This window comes from Prenolepis imparis, unplaced genomic scaffold, assembly GCF_030444845.1.
Source record: "Prenolepis imparis isolate NDT839.2.m4 unplaced genomic scaffold, iyPreImpa1.0 SCAF_6, whole genome shotgun sequence".
In the NCBI taxonomy this organism is placed as follows: Eukaryota; Metazoa; Arthropoda; class Insecta; order Hymenoptera; family Formicidae; genus Prenolepis; species Prenolepis imparis.
Window position 1 is genome coordinate 6,438,311 of NW_028141164.1, and position 19,986 is coordinate 6,458,296.

General features: G+C 34.3%; 3 protein-coding genes across 7 annotated transcripts in view; 2 read left to right on the forward strand and 1 right to left on the reverse strand.

Annotated features, from left to right (window-relative positions):
• Positions 1–39: 39 nt before the first annotated feature.
• Positions 40–9,824, forward strand: LOC145937037 (uncharacterized). The gene is made up of 20 exons (XM_083039797.1): positions 40–163; positions 1,657–1,809; positions 2,074–2,312; positions 2,663–2,772; positions 2,851–2,956; positions 3,228–3,457; positions 3,710–4,094; positions 4,178–4,581; positions 5,528–5,820; positions 5,897–6,108; positions 6,187–6,435; positions 6,802–7,432; positions 7,509–7,644; positions 7,817–7,925; positions 8,026–8,143; positions 8,236–8,291; positions 8,755–8,956; positions 9,041–9,188; positions 9,386–9,488; positions 9,562–9,824. Exons 2-20 carry the CDS (start codon positions 1,728–1,730, stop codon positions 9,631–9,633), a joined length of 3,885 nt encoding a protein of 1,294 aa, XP_082895923.1. The 5' UTR covers positions 40–163; positions 1,657–1,727; the 3' UTR covers positions 9,634–9,824.
• A 142-nt stretch (positions 9,825–9,966) lies between these two features.
• On the reverse strand, positions 9,967–13,687 carry LOC145937030 (uncharacterized). Of its 2 annotated transcripts, none has more exons than XM_083039785.1 (4): positions 12,750–13,687; positions 11,007–12,516; positions 10,415–10,651; positions 9,967–10,314 (listed from the first exon to the last, which is right to left on the reverse strand). In XM_083039785.1, the coding sequence occupies exons 1-4, from the start codon at positions 13,248–13,250 to the stop codon at positions 10,055–10,057; spliced, it is 2,508 nt and encodes an 835-aa protein (XP_082895911.1). In that variant the 5' UTR covers positions 13,251–13,687; the 3' UTR covers positions 9,967–10,054. The 2 variants fall into 2 exon arrangements, with proteins under 2 accessions (XP_082895911.1, XP_082895912.1); XM_083039786.1 differs by having other exon boundaries at positions 10,079–10,334.
• Positions 13,688–14,955: 1,268 nt separating this feature from the next.
• The window catches only part of Obsc (Obscurin), a 46,949-nt gene continuing 41,918 nt past the window's right edge, over positions 14,956–19,986 (forward strand). The window contains exons 1-3 of one of the 4 annotated variants that reach the window (XM_083039782.1): positions 14,956–15,084; positions 18,516–18,589; positions 18,977–19,065. In XM_083039782.1, the coding sequence (XP_082895908.1) occupies positions 18,544–18,589; positions 18,977–19,065 (135 nt within the window). In that variant the 5' untranslated portion in view covers positions 14,956–15,084; positions 18,516–18,543. Of the gene's footprint in view, positions 15,089–15,374; positions 15,516–18,515; positions 18,590–18,976; positions 19,066–19,986 lie in introns of those variants that run through there. The other 3 variants (XM_083039781.1, XM_083039783.1, XM_083039784.1) reach the window with 3 other exon arrangements.

Consider the following 19,986-nt stretch of genomic DNA (forward strand, 5'->3'; position numbering starts at 1 on the left):
ACGCACACTCCGCGAGACTCCGCCGCCACCGCCGCCGATCGCCGATGTCAAAAGCGAGGGTACGATGCAGTGGTCACGGACAGGTCAGGTTGTGCTGGGTCTTTTTCTCTCTCTCCTCCTTGTTGGGCTCGGCCGGCTCGGCGTCTCCGTCTCGTATATGTATGTATGTACCTGGTGATCAACTCTCGTAGCATCTCTCTCTTTCTCTCTCTTTCTCCTTTTTTTTCTCTTTCCGAGTTCCTTCCCCCCGAAGCATCTCAACAGTTTCTATACACATCGGACTTTTCTTCCTCGCGGCCGCGTTGCTTTCCCTTCGAAACCTCCATCTGCCGTATTATTAGTCGTAATGATGGTAATTATGCTTTCGAATAACTTTTAATGAATATATATATATATGTATAATTGGATGATGTATATTATTCGTTTGATTATTCTTGCGTAACACCCGTGATTATGCACTTGAGTTGTTCGGAGAAAGGGTGCGCAAATGATTTTTACAGATCGGTGATAGAGGGAAACTTCGAATATTATATATACAACTTTTTGTTAAAATATGATTTATCGACGTATATATAATTTAACGAGATTCTTATTATTGAATCTGAAACATAATATCTTTCATTTCCATATCTGTTTTCCTGGAAACATTTTTTAAAATTATTTTTTTTTAGAGAATTATTAGAATGTTAAATTTTTTCCATTATTTTGCAATGTTTTTCTACTACTTTTAAAGCTCTATACGAAGATGACTCATATAGGGTGGAGATCGAGTGAGGATGAATCATATTATTTGCTCTCAGAAAAGTTCTTTATATTTAGAGAGTATATGGTTATGTGGATAGCATATATGTATGTATGTGTGTGTTAGTTTTAACCTCGAATCTGGTAGCCAGCGATAACCATAGCGATAATTATATATTGTCACTTTGCATACGTCCTATATAATTCACAGCATAGAGAGTATATAGAAAATATTACATTATTATTTAATGGCACATGTGAATAATATGATAACTATTTATTGATATATATCCTATTTAGTTAATCATTTTTTGAAGTTTTATCGGAAGAAGATAGAAAAATTATGTATATATTTTTTTTATTTAAAATAATAAGAAATATTAATAAAAGAATGCTATTTATTAATAATGTATCAGTGTGTGTGTGTGTGTGTGTGTGTGTGTTGCTGAAAATGGGAAATTACTTATCAACTTTGAAATACTCGAGAGAATAATATCGAGAAATCGAGAATAATATCGAGAAATACTATCGAGAATTTTCGAGAATAATATGAAATTAGCGTAGAATTACAAAATCGATTACTCGAATTCTTTTATTCACGAACACTTCACGAACCATGAATAGATTAAAATCGATAAAATATGTTTAATTATTTTGTGTGCAAATAAATATACAATGTTTGAAAAAATAGTCATCGTTTTGGTAAGGAAAATAATCTAAAAGAGAGAGAAAGAGAAATAGATATGATATAAATATAATGCAGATTAGAAGAAAGAATGACAATCTAATTTGTAGATTTGTTTCTATCACACGTTATTTTTCTCCAAATTATAATCTTTTCTTTATATGTTGCGATTTATTCATTTACACATTTTATGAACAAATAGTAATATTAATTCTGTATTCATGTTTCAGCGTTCGTATGTGCTAATCAACGTTTTAAATATTTATCAGTTCTGAGACACATGTCGGAATTCTGATTGAAAATGGCAGACGATCCAAATCGTGACATTTTGCCCGTAAAAGAAGGCTCTTGCGCCGACACAATTATTAGCGTGTGTGGAATAGGTTTGTATATATATATATATATATATATATATATATATATATTACACATATTTTTACATTTATCACATATTAGCTGGATTAAATAATCTGTCTTTTTCTGATAGTTTGTTTCACACAAGATACAAATATTTTATATAAAATATACTCTAATACATATATTTTTATTTTATACAATATTCTATAATATTTAATTTTTATTTTACTTTTGCCAAATGATATGTATGACGTGTAAATGCATGTATGAGTAATTTTAAAATATGAAAGATCCTAGGGAACGTCATCTCGTTTGCAAGCTCGATCGCTATCAGCTAGAGGACAAGTATTTACGTTTACTCGATGAGGCAAGCAATCTGAAGAAATTATCGAATTGTCAGGAGGATAAGATTAAGCGGCTCGGTACAAAACTAATTAGATTGGCTAGTAATCCAAGATCGTGTGGATTAGCGTTAGATATTGCCGACGATAGAAACAGAACGGCTGCGCTCGAACTCGAAAATACCAAGGTGACTCGACAAATCTTTCGTAAAGCGATATGATAACGGGATTCTTCTGTCTGGAAGAATTTCGTCTTGATATTATTTCATATTATTTCTGTGTAATATATTCTAATAAATTTTTCTAATATTTTTTCTCTCTATAATAATTCTCAATTGTAAAATTCTAAATAATTTAAATAATTTAAAAATGTTATACTTTTTAACAAAATTAATATAAGTGAAAGTATGATATATTAATAATTTCTAATTTCTCTTCAATACTAGAAATATTACAGTGTATTTTTATTCACATTATACACAATTTAATATTTTTTGCACGCTATAATGATATTTTTATATTCTGTTAAATGTTTTAGTTGAAGGAGAAAATTGCTGTGATGAGAAATCAGTTGTTGAGTCATACGATGAGCGGTAGATCATCATCGCGCAGTCGTAATCTCGTTAGGCCATCGTCTTCCGGATTCGTGTAAGTACACACATACGAGGTATATATGCTATGACTCACTATCGCGACATAGCGAAATACTGAACCAACATCTTTTAGGACGTGCCGAAGTGAGAATAATCGCACGAGAGTACCGTCCTGTCAGTGCATCGTTGGGGCAGGGGATGACGATAACGACATGCGAAATTACCTCGTTAAAATCGAGGTAAAACAGCATTTGACACCTCGAGAAATATTTGCGCATATTTATCTTATTTAGCAGTTATATTTTATATATAAATAAAGTAAAACAAATTTATTCAAAATAACAGATGATCGAAAATAGCAAAATGTTACATATTATCTGCATATAAATTACTTTGATTACTTTACGTTTATATTCAGCTGATTAGAGTCTCGTGAATACGCAAAGTTGCTCGTTATTAATGTGTTATATGCGTCATAATTTCCGCCTAGCGTTTACAATTTTTTCGTAGAAATTGGAGGCGCAGAAGAAAGATATGGCATGTCGTATAACAGAGTTGGAGAAAGAGCTGGCGCTTTCGACTAACAATCAAAGGGAAAAGGTAGCGGAGAATGTGGAATATATACGAGTCTGGCGACAGATGAAGCAGCTGAATGATAAACTAATGACGGCCCAAGAGAAAAACGCCGCGTTGACCGCTGAAATTACCGACTTGAAAACAACTCTCGAACAAACGACGAAGTATATTTATTAGCTCTTTCTCTTAAATTACATATTACATAGTTATATAACATATTGCTAGATTTAATAATAAATTTTATAATATATGAAATGGATCTAATATTATGTATTTTATCTTAATTATGCTTCTTGTCAGATATAATAAATTTTAAATATATACACATATATGTTTCTAAAATTTAAATACTATAAATATATTTTTTGTCAAAAGTATAGATTGTTTCTAATTTAAAAATTTATAATTTTTTTCAGGAATAATCAGGAAATTGCGGCCATTCTTACTTCAGAGAGGACGCGCACAGCCGAGATCGATCATCAAATGTTAAAGGTGAAGAATTCAGAACTTACGTTACGCGAAAAGGATGAACAGATACGAGATTTTATGAACGAAATTAAGATATTGCAACAACATAATAATGAGCTTATCACGCTTACTTCAAAATACGGCCAAGTCGAATACGAGAATATAGAATTAAGAAAAAAGCTTTCTGAAAATGCTCACGATCAACACACTTTGAAAACTACATTTAGTAACGAGCAGGCTAACATTGAAACATTGAAGGCTACAAATGAGCGATTACTCGCGAAACTTCAAGAATTGCAGACAAACATAGATATCTTGACGGTGCAAGTAGCGGTTAGTATATTTGTAAATATATATTTTAGAAATTATATCTGTATATAGTACTTGAATGATTTTAAATTTTGTGATATTTATAGTGTTTTCATAAGGAAAACGGAAAGTGCGACGCTGTCGCTTCAAAAATGACACTATCGTCGGACGTAAAGCAATGTATGAAATGTTGCGAGATGTATGATAAAATGATGCATCTGGAAAAAACTGTCGGCAATACGCGAGAAAGTTTGGCGGATAAAGCAGTGCAGACAATAATCATTACTGCCAGCATAAAAGAACAGAGTACAACGAGAAGTGAGGAGAAGACATCGTTGCAATCGCCGTTGAAAGAATGGAAGACTCAGGAAACAAATGGCACGAATGTTTTATCTCGCGAAAAAATATTAAAGTTGTTGGACCAGGCACAGATTAATACACCTTTGGACGCGTCGAGAATCACCCAAAAGGAAGAATATACGGGTATTTTGGATATAGCTCAGAGGCACAGGCAAGTCGTACCTCTCGAGAAGCTATTGTTCGGTGATTCTAATTGTTGACAGAGACTTTATCTATTAGTATTATTAGTTTTTTATTTCTTTCAGTGATTATATTTCGCAAACTCATTACAAATGTATAATATTTATGATAATGTAGTATCGATATTAAACTATTAGATATCTTATTTAAATTAAAATAAGTAGTAGTAGTATAGTAGTTTAGTATAGAAATACTATTAGTATAGAACATTCACATAGTAACAAGACGCATATAATTCTCTTTAGTTAAAAGTATAAAATTCTAAGATAGTAATATTTTTTTGTACTCTCAAATAACAAATATGTATTTTATAAATTGAAGTATAAGCAAAAAATATGACATTTACTGCTATACAGCACAAATATCTAACTAAAAAGATTTGTTAAATGTTCGATATTGTGTTAGTGCTTGTATGTGTTATGTAGTGGTATGAGTAGATTTTTTAACTTTCTCATATTCCTTTGATTTAATAATTATAATTAACATTTTATATTTCGTATTTGTCATATCGTAGATTATAGAGAAATCAATAATTTGTGTATCACAGAAAACCTTATGTGTTCAAAGAGCTATTAAAGTAGTTTTTTAATATTTTGAAAAAATATATCGGACAATTTTATACGTTCAATTTATAAATAAATATGTGATTGTAATAGCATTTTATGTAATATATACTCGTATTATGTCACGATTACTTTTTTACATTATATACTATATAAATATATTTTTATGTATGTTTTATAATACTCTATATACTATACTATATTATACTCTCTCTCTCTCTTTCTCTCTCTCTCTCTCTCTCTCTCTCTCTCTCTCTCTCTCTCTCTCTCTCTCTCTCTCTCTCTCTCTCTCTTTATATATATGCTAAAAAATTGGAACATTATTCCACACGATATCATAAATATTTATTACAGCGATGGAGAAATATCTTCTCGATTGCTTCGTGACGAATCAATTCCTGAGAGTTCACGAAAAGGACTCGTGGAGAATCCGAACGTAACATTAAATCAAATGTTTATGATTCTACTCGACGTTTTGCAAGAGTATATATCGTTTAGTAATGCTGATGAAAAAACATTTTCGTGTCATCAAGTTTCTACAATCAAGAATCCACTGATTGATGTTAACAACAATAATCTTTCTGTGATAACTACTCGTGCTGATATTAAGCAAAACTGTCTTAGCGCAGATGCAGTGGAAAATCTCGGTAATGATAATTGTATAAGAGCGATCGATAGAGATTATACCCGCAATAATCATAAAAAACTGTTCGCGAAATTTAGAATCCGATCGTCGTTGTACGAGCTGCGCTCCTCAATTAACCACCCTTGGCACTAAGGATGGCAAAAATCTCGCGTGTGAAAAGAAGTCTACAACTGTCTTAATGAGAGATACCGGTTCATCGATGAAAGACCTGCTTGATGTTAGTCTCTTCCCTAAAATTCACGAGAGCTGCAGGAAATCATCGTATCGCGATATCAGTAAAGACTTTTGCGTAAGCCAGTGCAAAGTGTTTTTTTCGATAAAACGTTAAATTTTAATATAGCATAACGCGTCAATGGTTTTCGTTTAGGCAGAAAAGACTGTAAAGAAACTGAAGAGATTAAAGTCGCCGCATTATCCTAGATGTAATTTAACGTGCCACTTACACAAAACGAAGGATCCGTTGTTGGAAGAGAAGCCGAAATTACCCTGCAGAATCGAATGTCTAAATGACAGTATGAAATTACCAAAGTGTCCAACGGAGAGCTTTCCTCTATTAATTACCGATAGACAAGGTCTCATCGAGATTCACATTTCACGACTACAACTTTCTACATTGGTTAGTATCGCGAGTAAAATGACACAAAAGTTCATCAAGAAACTTTATATTTATAGACTAAATAAAATAATGAACTTGTATTTTTTTATTTTGTATTATCATATATTTATGTTCATATATTTCGATTTTGTTGAGCACTCTATACTATTTCTTACATAAAAGCAATGAAATTAATATAGCATATAAATTACATAATTATTAACTTAGGAGATTATAAAATTTATATTGTGCGCGATAAAAAATGAAATATATTTAAAAAATATTTTTTTATAGAGAAAATGCGTATATTTTATATATAACAAGTCTGTCATTTAATTTTGAACCGAAGACAATCATTTTATTGTACTGGCATTTTGAAATTGTCAGGTCGCGAGAATTCCAGAAGAAGAGGACATATGTAATCTTCATATTTACATAAGCTGGGACATTTGGGGCGAGAAGACCGCTTACACGCCGAAAATGAAGTGCCCCAATTTGATCTTCAACTCGTCCTCCGTGTATCGCATAGCGGATCTAACTTCTTTCTTCAAGAACGTTCTGTCAGAATACCTAGTCTTTCGAGTGAACATTGTTCGTCGAAACGATACCAGCAGCACGCTCGCCCGAGCGAAGGTCTCCATCAAGGATATCCTGGATTATCCGCAGAACAAGTTACATTACATTGTTCCTGTGAACAGCGTCATTTCGTCTTGCTTCTTCGGCGTCAATTTCGGTCAGCTATCGCTCTGGGTCCGATTAAGCTGCAACGTCGACATGGTCGAAGCCTTTAAGAAGCAATGTGGCATAACACCGCTGCGAGACGATCTTCATCATGTGCCTCCGATTAGGAAGGATGTGCCGCAGAAAATTTTTGTTCCACAACCTTCGGTCAAGGCGATGGAAGATACACCTCCGTTCGAAGATATACCTCCAAAGGATCAAGATCTAAAAGTTCTGAAAGATCCCACGATACACGAAGATTCAAAGGATCTTCATATCCGATCGCCATTAGAAATAAGTAATTTCATAAGTTGCATAATTAAGATTTATATATTTTATTAAAATTTAACTATGAGAAACTACGATTATTAAAGTCGCAGATTTTGAAGATGAAAATGAAAACTCGGATGAAGAAAATTTTGAGAACTCGGATAATGAAAATTTCACAAAGCCTCACAAGGACGCAATTAACCGAATATCCGAAGAGAGCAGAAGAATTACAGCAAGAGGGTAAGATTTCTTTTTTGTTATTTCATTTTTCTATTTATGAATTTATAATTTGTCATTTTTTGCAAAATATGATAATATGACGAGAAGAAATTTTACAGAAAAATAGAATTTTGTACCAACTTATTTTTTTTCACACATGCATTGCAAAAGTTATATAAACGGCTTCAATTAGTCCAGATTCCGAAGCACTCAGAGATAGCAATAACGTCGAGAAGCAGAGAAACAACGATCTGAGGGATTCATTATCAAGCATGAAGGAGTTTAGGAGTTTAGTCGAGAATGTAAGATACGTTATGCAATCTTATGAAAAGTTCTTGCGATTGTATTAAAGATAGCGGAAACGCTCGATCTAGAAATTATCGAGATTCCGCTCGTATTCAGGACATTTCGATGCTCAAAGGAACAAATAGCGTGACCCGCGACATGAACGAGGTTCTCTCGGAGAAAAACTGGGAGAGGTATAGGCAGAAGAGCCTGCTGACTTTTGCCAGTATAATTAGTAATTAATTACGTCTTTCTTCGCACTCACGCATTATTCATATGCTAATAAAAATAGCGTTCGCTCAACTAGTCGTCCAAAAATATTTGCAGGAGATAAGTCGTTAAATGTGGACGTGCAAGATTACCAGCATGACACTTCTATTAGCGTACGAGACTGTTCCTTAGTTATATTTGCTCTGTTTAACTTAAGATATTTCGCGAGAAGGATGCTAGATTACGAAAAAATAAACATAAACTTATTCGCGGCATCTTATGCGAAAGTTACCGAAAATATACATTTTACTGTCTGATTATTTAATAAAAATTTAATCTCATATATAATTTTTTAAAATTTAACTTAATTATTTATTTATTAAATGAGATAAATTATGCACTGATGAGATCATTTTAGTACTAATTGTTACATTTTTTACAATGTCTTTACATGTCTTTATGATTTTTAATGAACTTCGTAACGTTGTATACTAGCACACTTCTAATGTAAAGAAGGATATATCTAAAAATATATTCAAAAGTATATCGATTCTAAATATATGTAATATTGAGCGTAAAATAGCGTGAAATTTAGCGTAATTATTATTTCTGACTTTTTATTTTTGCCTTTTTCAGCACTCTGAAAAGGATACGATAATCATACAAATAGCGAGCATGCAGCTTCTGAGCGATAGCTTTATCATGCAGGATGATGAGATACAATTGCTTTATGTGGAATACTCTTTCCTTGGACATCGCGGCGAAGATATGGAGACTGTTTCTATGAAAAAACCAAAAACAGCTAATCAAGATGAAATGTTGTATAATTTTAAAAAAAGTAAATCTATTGTGTTTATATAATATATATAAAAACAAATGTTTTTTAATCGCAGGAATAAGGGAATTAATATTATGATTTTAGAATTTCGAATAGATGAAAAGACACACTCTGTAGAGAGAAATATTTTACGCTCAATGTTGACCGAATCTACAAGTCCAAATGTCAAATTTATTATCATTAGCGAACCATTACCTGAGGAAACCGAAGTTAAAGAATGCGAGGAGGTCGGGTGAGTACTGCGATTTATTATTAATATTATTATTAATACTTTATTTATAATGTCTTTACAATATTGTTATGAAAACAATACTTAAAAATATTTTTTACTCGTTCTTTCCCTGAATATGATAAATCATTTTTAATCTAACAATATGCGTAAACAAGCCTATAATTTTTAATATTTGATAATTGATATATATTTTCTAGTTATGCAATTTTTAATATAAAAAAATACGCACTTGGCGATGGGTGCAGAGATGTGATATTGCCGATCAAAGATGATCGAAATAAACAAATTGGCACATTGAAGGTAAATACAAATGGATCATCTTTACGTTAGTTGTTATTTAATCTCGATTATTAAATCTCTAAATTTATTATAGATCGTTGTGTCGGGTTTTGATGCCATTCGACAATGTTTATTGGAAGTTAAAGCAATTAAGCAGTTGTCATAAACAGATGTTATATAAGCATCTAGATTATTACATCGAATTAAAGTTCGTGTGCCACACAAACAACACACACATACACATACGTAAAAAATCAATGTTCTGTCTGATTAAACAAAATTAAACCTCTAATCAAATTTACAAATAAAAATTTATTTTAGATCGTCTACATAATTGTGTACGCTCTAAAATTATATCGATACGATAAGAGCAATATTGATATAATTATTAATCAAGAAAATACAAAACTTGCACTTTTTTAAGTTTACATAAATTATTGCTAATATGAAAGACTTTATATCTTTTTTTTTAGCAACGTGCTAAATTTTTTTTCTTGATCTATTATATTATTCTATTAATTCCTTAAGAGTTTCTTCGTTATCTAAATGTTTTATTTCTCTGCTTTATTCTGTTGAAGCGTATTATTTCATTGCAACGTGCTATTGTGCTGTACTGCATTGCTCGAGGACGAGATCGAAGCTGTTGTTGCGTTCTCCTTGTTGCTTTTTTGGAGCAATCGTACGATCTCTCGGTGTTTCCTCTTCATCTCCGATGATAGTTTAGTACGGCGAAATACGTCGTTATAAATATTCGTGGCTATCTGAAAGTCTCCGCAGTCCTGCGGATTATGTGCGATCGACCAAACACCCACAATCGTGTCGATACCTTGACACACTCTGCACGCACCTGCGTATCATATCGTAGATCTTTTTTTTTTAATTTTTCAATTAGTTTTTCTCGCGCATTTAATATAAAAAAAATCTAATTTATCATCGGCGTCGAATACCTGCAAACACCGCCAGAGATTTTGTGCGATTGTCAATGGCGAACAAGGAGAATGGTCCACCCGCCGCGAAGGGCGCATATCCGGTCAGATTCCAAGTGAGATCCAGTAAACCTTGATGAGCGAGCGGAGGCGACAATCTCGCGAGAGTCACGTTTATGGTGCGATTGGCGACCTTCATATCGATCCGTACTCCACCCTGCGTGGTTACCCACGATCCCGATATTTTGCAAGGTAAACCTGAATAAAGTTTAATCTATTTATCGAAACATGCATGCGTATGTGTGTGAGTGTGTGTTCGACAATATTTTTCTAATAAATGTTTTGTTAAACTATTTTAATATTCGAGAAAACTATAGTATGCAAGATTTTGCTCTACTAAACTTTAGTTGTGACGGTAGAATTATTTATAAATTGATTTTTCCTTGAAAAAAGTTTCAAATAACTTTAATTTTTTAAATTAGTATATTGATTGGTCAAAATTCAAATTAAACTCCAAAAATGAAGAGTTAGCTTTAATATTAAATATCTCGCTAATTCAATGTCTTGTTAATTAAGACTTATTATAGCAAAGTCGATTCAATTACGTAATGACCTTCTATTTGCTCGTTCTCAGTCGTTCGATCTGATTTAATCTCCTCCAGTTCGTCGACAATTTTTTCTAGTATCTGATTCGCGACTTCCTTGGTTTCGTTTAACGTCACAGAAACATACGCTCGTTGAGTTTCTTCCGTCATCTTCGTCCCGGGTGTAAGATCATCGTGTGTCTTATTGTTCGCCGGTTCTTCATTCTTGTCACTCTTGTATCGTTCGCGGAAAATTCGAGCAGCCGTTTCCTGTTTCACTTTACGAACATCCTCGGCCAATGCCAGTTTTCGATCACTCTTATATCGATTTGATATAACCTCTTTCTCTCGATCAGGAATCAAGATATGCTCTACCGGTCGATTGACGATCGATTGAGAAAGAACCGGAGCATGATCATTGATCTTACGCAGAGGTTGTCTTGTAGGACCGGAATAAACGTTTTCATTGAACACAGACGGGGGTCCAGCATCCTTTTCAGCAACGTATACATTCAAAGTACCGGGAACTTTACGAAGAATATGCGGTACGTTTATCGAAGCTCCTGTCGGGCCTCTCGCATCGGGATAAAACACTCGCACTTCCTCAGGTTTACTCATCTCTGATCCGATAGTTAAATTCGAATACAGACGAGGAATGTTCAACCTATTCCGATCCTGTAGCACTTTGTTAGGAATTTGCTCGGCTTCGAGTTGCTGTCCAAGGATAGTGTTCGCGCTGGTGGTAAGAATCTGCGCCAGATCGAGGTCAGAATTGATAAAAGTGTGAGTGGAAGATTCTATTCCATTGGCGAGTAATATGTTTTCTTTGGACGACTGATCGATATTCGATATTTGAAACTGATTAAACGTCGGATCTTCTTGAGTTACGTCGGGAATATAATACAGGCTTCCTGGATTAATTTTCTGATCGATTAATATCGGAGAGTACGTGGGCACGACGTGATCAACAGCATTATCTTCTTCTGATTGAGCGATCAGAGAACGACCGCTTTCCCAAGGTTTCAATGAATCGTCGTAAATTAAATCCCCGTCATAGGAATCTTTGTTTGCGAATTGTCGCTTGAACTGTGAATGATGGTTGTTGAACGGATTGTTGTTGATGATAGAACTGCCATTCGAGATTTGCCTGGCGATTCTATCGTTTCCAATCTCCGTTTCGTCTCGTTTCGATTGCATTTTAATTGCTTCGGGGCTATCGTTGTCATAATACTCGGAATATTCAATTCTTTGATCATCGGAATCCTTTTTTCTAGGATTCTTCGTGGTCGTGGATGTTAAACGTTTTATCATGCTCTTATGTTTCGATGAAATTGCATCGATTTTCCTATGCTGTCGCTCCAGATGCGAAGAGTTCGCGATATTGTTTTTCAAAGAATGATAAGCATCATTTTTAGTTATAGAGTTTCGTTGAATAATATTATTTTTCATTATTGAGTTGTTCGATGTCTCTTTATTTAGAATATTCCGCTGTTTTATCTCATTATGATTAGCAGATGGATTTATTTTTCGTGGCTTCTTCTAAACAATAGCTCGTGATTATTCATAATTAAATCGAGACTTAATTAAATTTTTAAGCGCTTTAATTATGTTTCTATTTTTTATAAAATTTACAACTATCTCGAAGGGGAGAATAAAACTGTCAGAAATTAAATTTACAGACTTGTCTCTTCTTTGATATAAACACATCTTAGCGTTATAAGATTTATAACAAAAAAAAATATAATAATTACATAAATAATATAATATCTTACCTTAATATAATTTTGTTTGTGTAAAGGATTGCGCCGTCTTATTCCATTTCTATGTTTATTCCTCGTCTTTTTCCTTTTTCCTTTATGATTTGACAGCTTGCTCAGCTTTCCCATATTTATCGCTGGTTTAAATACACTTCCCATCTTTCTTTGATCTATCAGCAAATCTTTTATCGCTTTGGAATGATTATATCGAGGCTCGCTTAAATTTGCCAACTTTTTTATATTGCGTTGTAATTGCGGCGATTTGAGAGCTTCATTTGCTAATTTCTGCGCCAAGGATTTAGTTTCTTTCCATTCGGAATTATCGAGTGTAGCTTTCAAATTCATATTTTCGTTGAATTTCTCAGAAACTCGTTCATCCAAATTCGATCTTTTCATTATCGCTTCCTTCTTACATGAGTTGTCCTGTTTGTAAAAAGGATCCTTTGCAGGAGAGATGATTGATTGTTCGGCGCACGCGTCATTGCAAATTATTTCGACTAGCAACGGTATAATCATGACGAACCTGTTTAATCACGAGGAAAAGAACTTTCGTGTATTTATAAATATTACACAATATAATTATATCGGCGAATACCTGCCGGAGACAGACGGTGCCAAGTGTACCTGTAGCCTTTGCCTATGTTCCTCGGTATCATTTACAAAAGCATCTGTCACTTTAATGAGAAAATCTATCTTTTCTCCCGCCTTTTAATTCTAGATTTACGTTTTGAACGCAACTCTCGAACCTGATGCTTTCATGCTTTATTCAACGAAAAAAATGCATGATCCTTTTTCGTCTGTCTTCTAACTTCTAACCGCATTCGATACCGAGAGACAAAAATTTGAGACCGATAATCGAGGTGTGAATGTGAATGCTATCTTCTCGCCGATCTTGTTTTGTCGCAGATCTCTTCATTAGATTAAAAGCCAGTTTCATCAACGTCGATTAATTTAATCGGCCGATTAAACTATATCTTTGTCTCTTTTTAAGAACGTATCTGAAAAGAGACAAAAGATATAGTTTAATCGGCCGATTGAATTAATCGGAGATGGTGAAACTGGCCCTAAAGATGTTTTCACACAAAAAATCACATATGAAAAAGGAGATTACATATATATTACTATATTTAAAGAAGTAAAATATTCATTTTTCGTATATTTCGATAGTATATTGTAAAAAGATTATTTTTATACCAAACAGATACGAGCCTACAAATTCTTTTATTTAATATACATAATTTATGTATGCGTAGTATAAGGTCTGCGGCAACAAAGTATCGATTTTTAATATTTTAAAGCGAGCCAAGAATTCATCGCTTATATATATTTCGATAGTACATTATTTGCAGAATATTTTGGTACCAAGCAAACAATAGCGTACACATTTTTTTATTTTTATTTTATTTTTAATATTTTCGATAATTAAAGCAAGCTTCTTCGTATGAAAATATTACATCGCATTTTGAGAGTCACATTATTTTTCATTAGAATAATTAAGCTTTTACGCGACATTAAACGATCAACTCGCAATGCTAATACCAATGTAATAGACTCGATACGCAAATAGATTTGATCGACGTCGTTCCCGATCTAGAAACCAGTCTCTAACGAGACGTCACAGTTGATCAATAGCGGAGAGATTGTAGTTGGTACAAGGCGGCCTGTATGTTGCACCAGTCGTGGTATCGATTTGGATCCGTAGAGAAATCCCTGGAGAGACGTAGGCATCGATTATTATTAGAAGCGGCCGAAACGCGGCTGATCGACCGCGTCACGAATTAGCGCTTCTCATAATAATGGTTTTGTAACAATTGTGTTTTCATTTTCGCAATTGTGCGAAATCGAAATAGCCTTCTACCTCCTGGAAATTCAAGTATTCTGTGCAGCCTAGACGAAAGAAAACAGACGGAATTATTGTCAGGTCCCTCTCTCTTTTCTCTTTAAAAATTATTATCTTTATAGGAATAAATTAATTAAAATGAATTAAAAGATAAATAATGTTGAAGCTAACTCAACGATTGTGAATGAACAATTTAGAAAATGAAAAATTTCACGTATTAAAGATATCATTGCACGATTTTAAGGGAAGAAGATTGGGGAAGCGATTCAAAACGTCGAAGACGCCGTCGATGATGACGAGGAGATAGAGAATAGAAGAAGAAGAAGAAGAAGAATCGGCGCTCGGGCATCGGGACGTGTTGCCGCTGGCATTGGTAGCAGTCTCGAGATAGCCGTCGGCTGGCTTCCTCACCGGCTCGGGCGATTTATTCGGGGATTCCTAGGTGGCCGAAGTGGCGAGCGAACGACTCGACGACATCCGCAGACCGGTCCGGAGGAAGATCGTCTCATAGTAGGTAATCAAGTGATCATTTTCCCCTTTTATGCGCTAAGGTCGATATGTATATGTATACCTCCGGGAAGAGGGTGGTAGCGAGAGAAAGAAAGAGAAAAAGAGAGAACCAGAGGAGTCTCGGAGGGATCCCGAAGAGGTCAGTGCACAGTTCTCTCTTCTTTCTCTTCTTCCCCCGGGGGACGTCTTCCTCTTTCTCCCCTGATCGCGTTTCCTCCTCTCTGGCCGTCGTTTCGCTCTTCTTTCTCTCGGCCGTCCCGTGTCAGCTCGGCTCGTAGGTGCTATTTTCGCGCGAGTGTGTTGTGCAAGTGTCGAACGCGCATTAAGGTGGCGATTTCGACGCGGAGCTCGACAGGTCAACACATCGTGTGGGGTATCATCAATCTCACCCCGTCCGATTCACCCTCACGGTCGGACGTGCATGTTCTCTTGTGAGCGTTATGTGTGTGTATGTGTTGTGCGCAAGAGCGAAAGATTTGTAAAATAATTATTTTGCGCGCGGATGCCATCGTCATCGATGATTGGTACCAATATCGTTTAATTTCCGATGTAAAGATACGCGAGAACGCATGCTTATTCATGCTTATGCATGCTTATGCATGCTTATGCATGCTTATTCATGACATTGGAGATGAGGTCCAGATTGTCGACAATTAATGTCACTTATAAAAACTTCATCAATCTTGAATATTATCCACACATTAATTATGTTCATTTTCTTATCTCTCTCTTTCTATGCTATCTATAATTTCAATCTCTAAATCCACCGGGACTATTAATGTGATGCTGAATCAACAATTTAATTGTTGGCACATTGAGTTGGCATTTTGCTTTTTTTGGAGCGAGAAGAAAATTAAGTATCGGTCGCGTAGCAATTGTCGAAATCAAAGCGATCGACATACATAGTTGTGCTGATGGTGGCCTAATAATAATTTTACGATATCTATTCGTCGAATCCTGTCCGACTGTCTAGATGACAGATATAAAATGTTGACATTTTGCCATGCGGAAGCTCATAGCGAATTTCGCGACGATAGTCTTCTTGGATTCCGAGCCGCCCAAACCCTGTGAAAATATACTAGCAGATATTTTGCTTGAGCGAGACAGATGCTGATTAATATAATGTCACTAATTAGTAATGTTTGGAATTCGATGTCACATCGCCGACTAAACGCCTGTTCGTGCTGCCTGTCTCTTTGCTCGAGTTTTCGAAATATCACACTTAAATAACTCGTTCTATTAAAAAACCACTAGTATTCCGCATCAAGTTTTTGGGATTAAAAAATAACATGGATCCTATTAATTAAAAATTAGTAGAAGATTTGTCAGGGAAAAAAAAAACATTTGATATAAAAACTTCAATGTCAAATCGTAAACTTAGTGACGTTCATAGAATTAATTTATTCTTACTAAACCAAATACTTGATAGAGAATTATGATTGCAAACCGATTTTTTATTATGCAAGCATATATGTTCTATGATCATTTTACGATTACGTAGACCGGTACGAATATTTGCGAAATATATTTAGCGGCAAAAAGCGCAACAATGAGACGGCCAACCGCGATAGTGTATACATATATAGCATGAAATTTCTGGCCACAAATGAAATTCTACATTGCTCTAGCCTAGTGTTCAAGGTGCTTCATAAAATAGCTGCACTATTTTCCTGGCACGGTTTCCCAGAGTCAAGCATCCTAGTGAATCAAACTGTAGGAAGGCCAAGTTTTTAGTTTCATGTAAACAGAGCTATGCGCCGAGAAATTTGTACTAAAATTTTATTTAACCATAGATGCAGATAAATTTTAGATTTATTCTGAGAAAAACGATCAAAGATCATCTTGTAATTAATTCTAGTGTTTTGGAAAAGTCAAACGTACATTTATTAATTTTTTCAAATACGAGGAAAATATATTTTTGTATTACATATTTAAACTAAATGAAGATATTAACATAAGTAAAAAGTTTTCAGAATTTTTAAAATCTTGTCTTAATTTTTTTCGCGATAATCAATTTAATTACAATATTAAAAAGATTATATGACTTCGAATCTTAAATGCTTCTTTTCATATATTATGTTAAAAAAATTATTGTCTAGAAAAACGCAAAAAAATTATTTACTGTTATTTATAAGTAATCTATTTCTTTCATCTTTAATCGAACCGCTACCTTTAATAATTATATAAGCTACTCATCTTTGATCGCGACCTGCATTCGGAAAATAGTCTTCTCTTCCTAAGATAGGACTATGTGTTTAGACCATGTGAAATAGCGAATATATCAGCTATCACGGTATATTTTCATTACGAAAACACCTTGGAAAATCATGGATTCAAGGTTCTCTTGCCTTCGTTGTGTCATCGATCGATTATAATAACGAAATAATTATAATTTTAGATTATAAATATTCACAGAAATTTCACGACAAACTGTGTGTGCATATTATAATTAACATAATACAATCGATTTTTCTTAATAAAAATCGCGACTAAATAATTGCGACTGAAATTATCTCGATGTTATGATTCGGCGCGTGTCGCGGTTTTCCTCAGAGATGAATCATCTCTCTCGCATCTCGGTTTCGCGATCCGATGAAATCTCGATGATTCGAAAATCGAATGGCGGAAGTGACCCCGATTAGCGGTGAAACAGAAGAAAATGCGGCCAACACCGCGACGAGCTGGCGGAGTCAGCCAATCGCGGCGGACGACTCTGTCGGAAATAGATTTCGAATCTCGAAACTAAAAGGTTGATCCACTGATGCTTACTTTATTCATACGCAAATTACGCACGGCTTATCAGGACTGTTAAACAATGAATTACGATAATTGAGGACGGAATCAAGGTCTCATAATGACCGCGATTCCTCTTCAAGGAATCTCTCGTTTATAAATATCTATATCTATGTTGTTCCATTTAAGATTTTTATATTTTTTATTTTTTTATTATTGTATAGCTTTCGAGATAAATTGAAATGATGATTATTTTTATGATTTAAACAAATCTTTTGTCTATAAAACGCATATACAGTTGACATTTAGTTGCCAACTAACGCGCGAGCTTTATTACATATTTTCTCATCTTGAATGCGGATTTAAACAGATATCTAGCAGCGCGAGGGATGATAATCCTCTAAGATTTCGCGGATAAATTCGTCAAGTTTCTTGGTTCTTTGAAGTGGATAAGTTACCTACTGTCCAAGAGAGAGAACTTGAAGAGTTCCACTTTAGTTCCACTAACAATAAGTCCCACATTTTATTTGGAAACTATTAATTTGATATTTGAATTTGTAACACTTCGTGTTATCATCATCCCAAGTTGCTCCGATCATCGCAAATTATAGTAATATATCACAATATTAAGAACACAGAGTAGAATTGATTTTAACAAAATTAAAATTATATTTCAACTTTATTTTTATTTGTTTCAGACTAATAATGTAACATCGAACACACAACATGGCCTTCAATTCGCGAGCGAGTACCACATCCAAAAGAAAGAAAGGTATATTAATTTAATTTTTACTGGGAATTATTAATTAAAAATTCCTCTTATTGTTCCTCAACTTTAATTATTACGCGCCTAACAAATTTGAAACACACATGTGTGTTGTATTGTAACAAGATAGATCAAATTTACTACATTTAAATATTTGGCATTGTAATATTTCAAATTTGGTACCATGTCGAAAACTTAGAACTGCAATATTAAAATTGAGCAAATTAAAAGTAAAAATTAATAAAAGTGCAAGCATCATAACAAAAATGCAGAACATAAATGTCAAGCTTGAATTTTCGTTGCTTTGAGTATTAATTTTCATCGATTTATTCAATCACGAAAGAATATTGATATATTGATCTTTATATTTTTCTTTTATTATTGTTTATACAGAATTTTCGTTGGAGTTATCGCATACCATTTCCGGTGGAACGACAATTCAACGAGAAGTAACCGAAAGTGCTGTACACTTGAGAAGCAGGGTGAGTATTAATTATTTATTAAAAAGGAAAAACTTTCAGAAAGCTCTGTGTTTTATTATACTTACTTTATTTTAAGTAAATACATTTAAAAAAATAAAAAAAAACAAAAATATATAAAGTAAATTTTTTTCCAAATTGTATCTCTCTCTGTAAGGAGAATTAATGTATAAGAATATACAGAGCTTTCTTTAATTACGAGCGTTCCATTTAACGTACACGTTTGACGCGTCCTTGACAACGGCACCATCTTTTTTGACACGTTGTCTCGGTTCGTTGGAAAAATCTGGGAACCACTGTAATCGAGGGGAAACTGGGGAGACGGGATGACATGACAGAAGTAGATGGAATACCTGGTTTGCTGCCAGAAGCCGAAATCTACACACTGCCATTTCGAGCACTCCCGCGATACACGAGCTTTCGTCTTCACGCGATGTCTCTTTCTTTTTCGTTCTCATCCCTCAGCCTGTGTGCGTGCGATCTTTTTAACCCGTTCTCCTCATCGCATGATACATGCGAGGGATGTGTTTTGTCGGCGCATTTCATGTTTCTTGGAATAATGCTTCGTTCTCGCGATGCATGCATATCGCGGCTGCTTCTGGACATCTCGTCCTTCAGATCTAATGGGCACCGCTTAATTAATCGTTTGCGTGCGATGTCCGTTCTGGAAACATCGCGTGTAATTAGAGAAGGATTCTGATCTTAATCTGTCGTCTACGTCTAGCGAGATATAAGACGTAATAAGGAATCGCAATTATCGGGACTTATTTGACAGATAATTGATACGAAGCGATCTGAGACACAACTTTGTTGCGTCGTCGAGGGGGATTTGAGAAAAAAACAATGTGTTATATTAAATATCAGATAATTTAGCCGAATTATTTTTCAATTTATTTCGGAGGATAATTATCAAAATTTTAATTT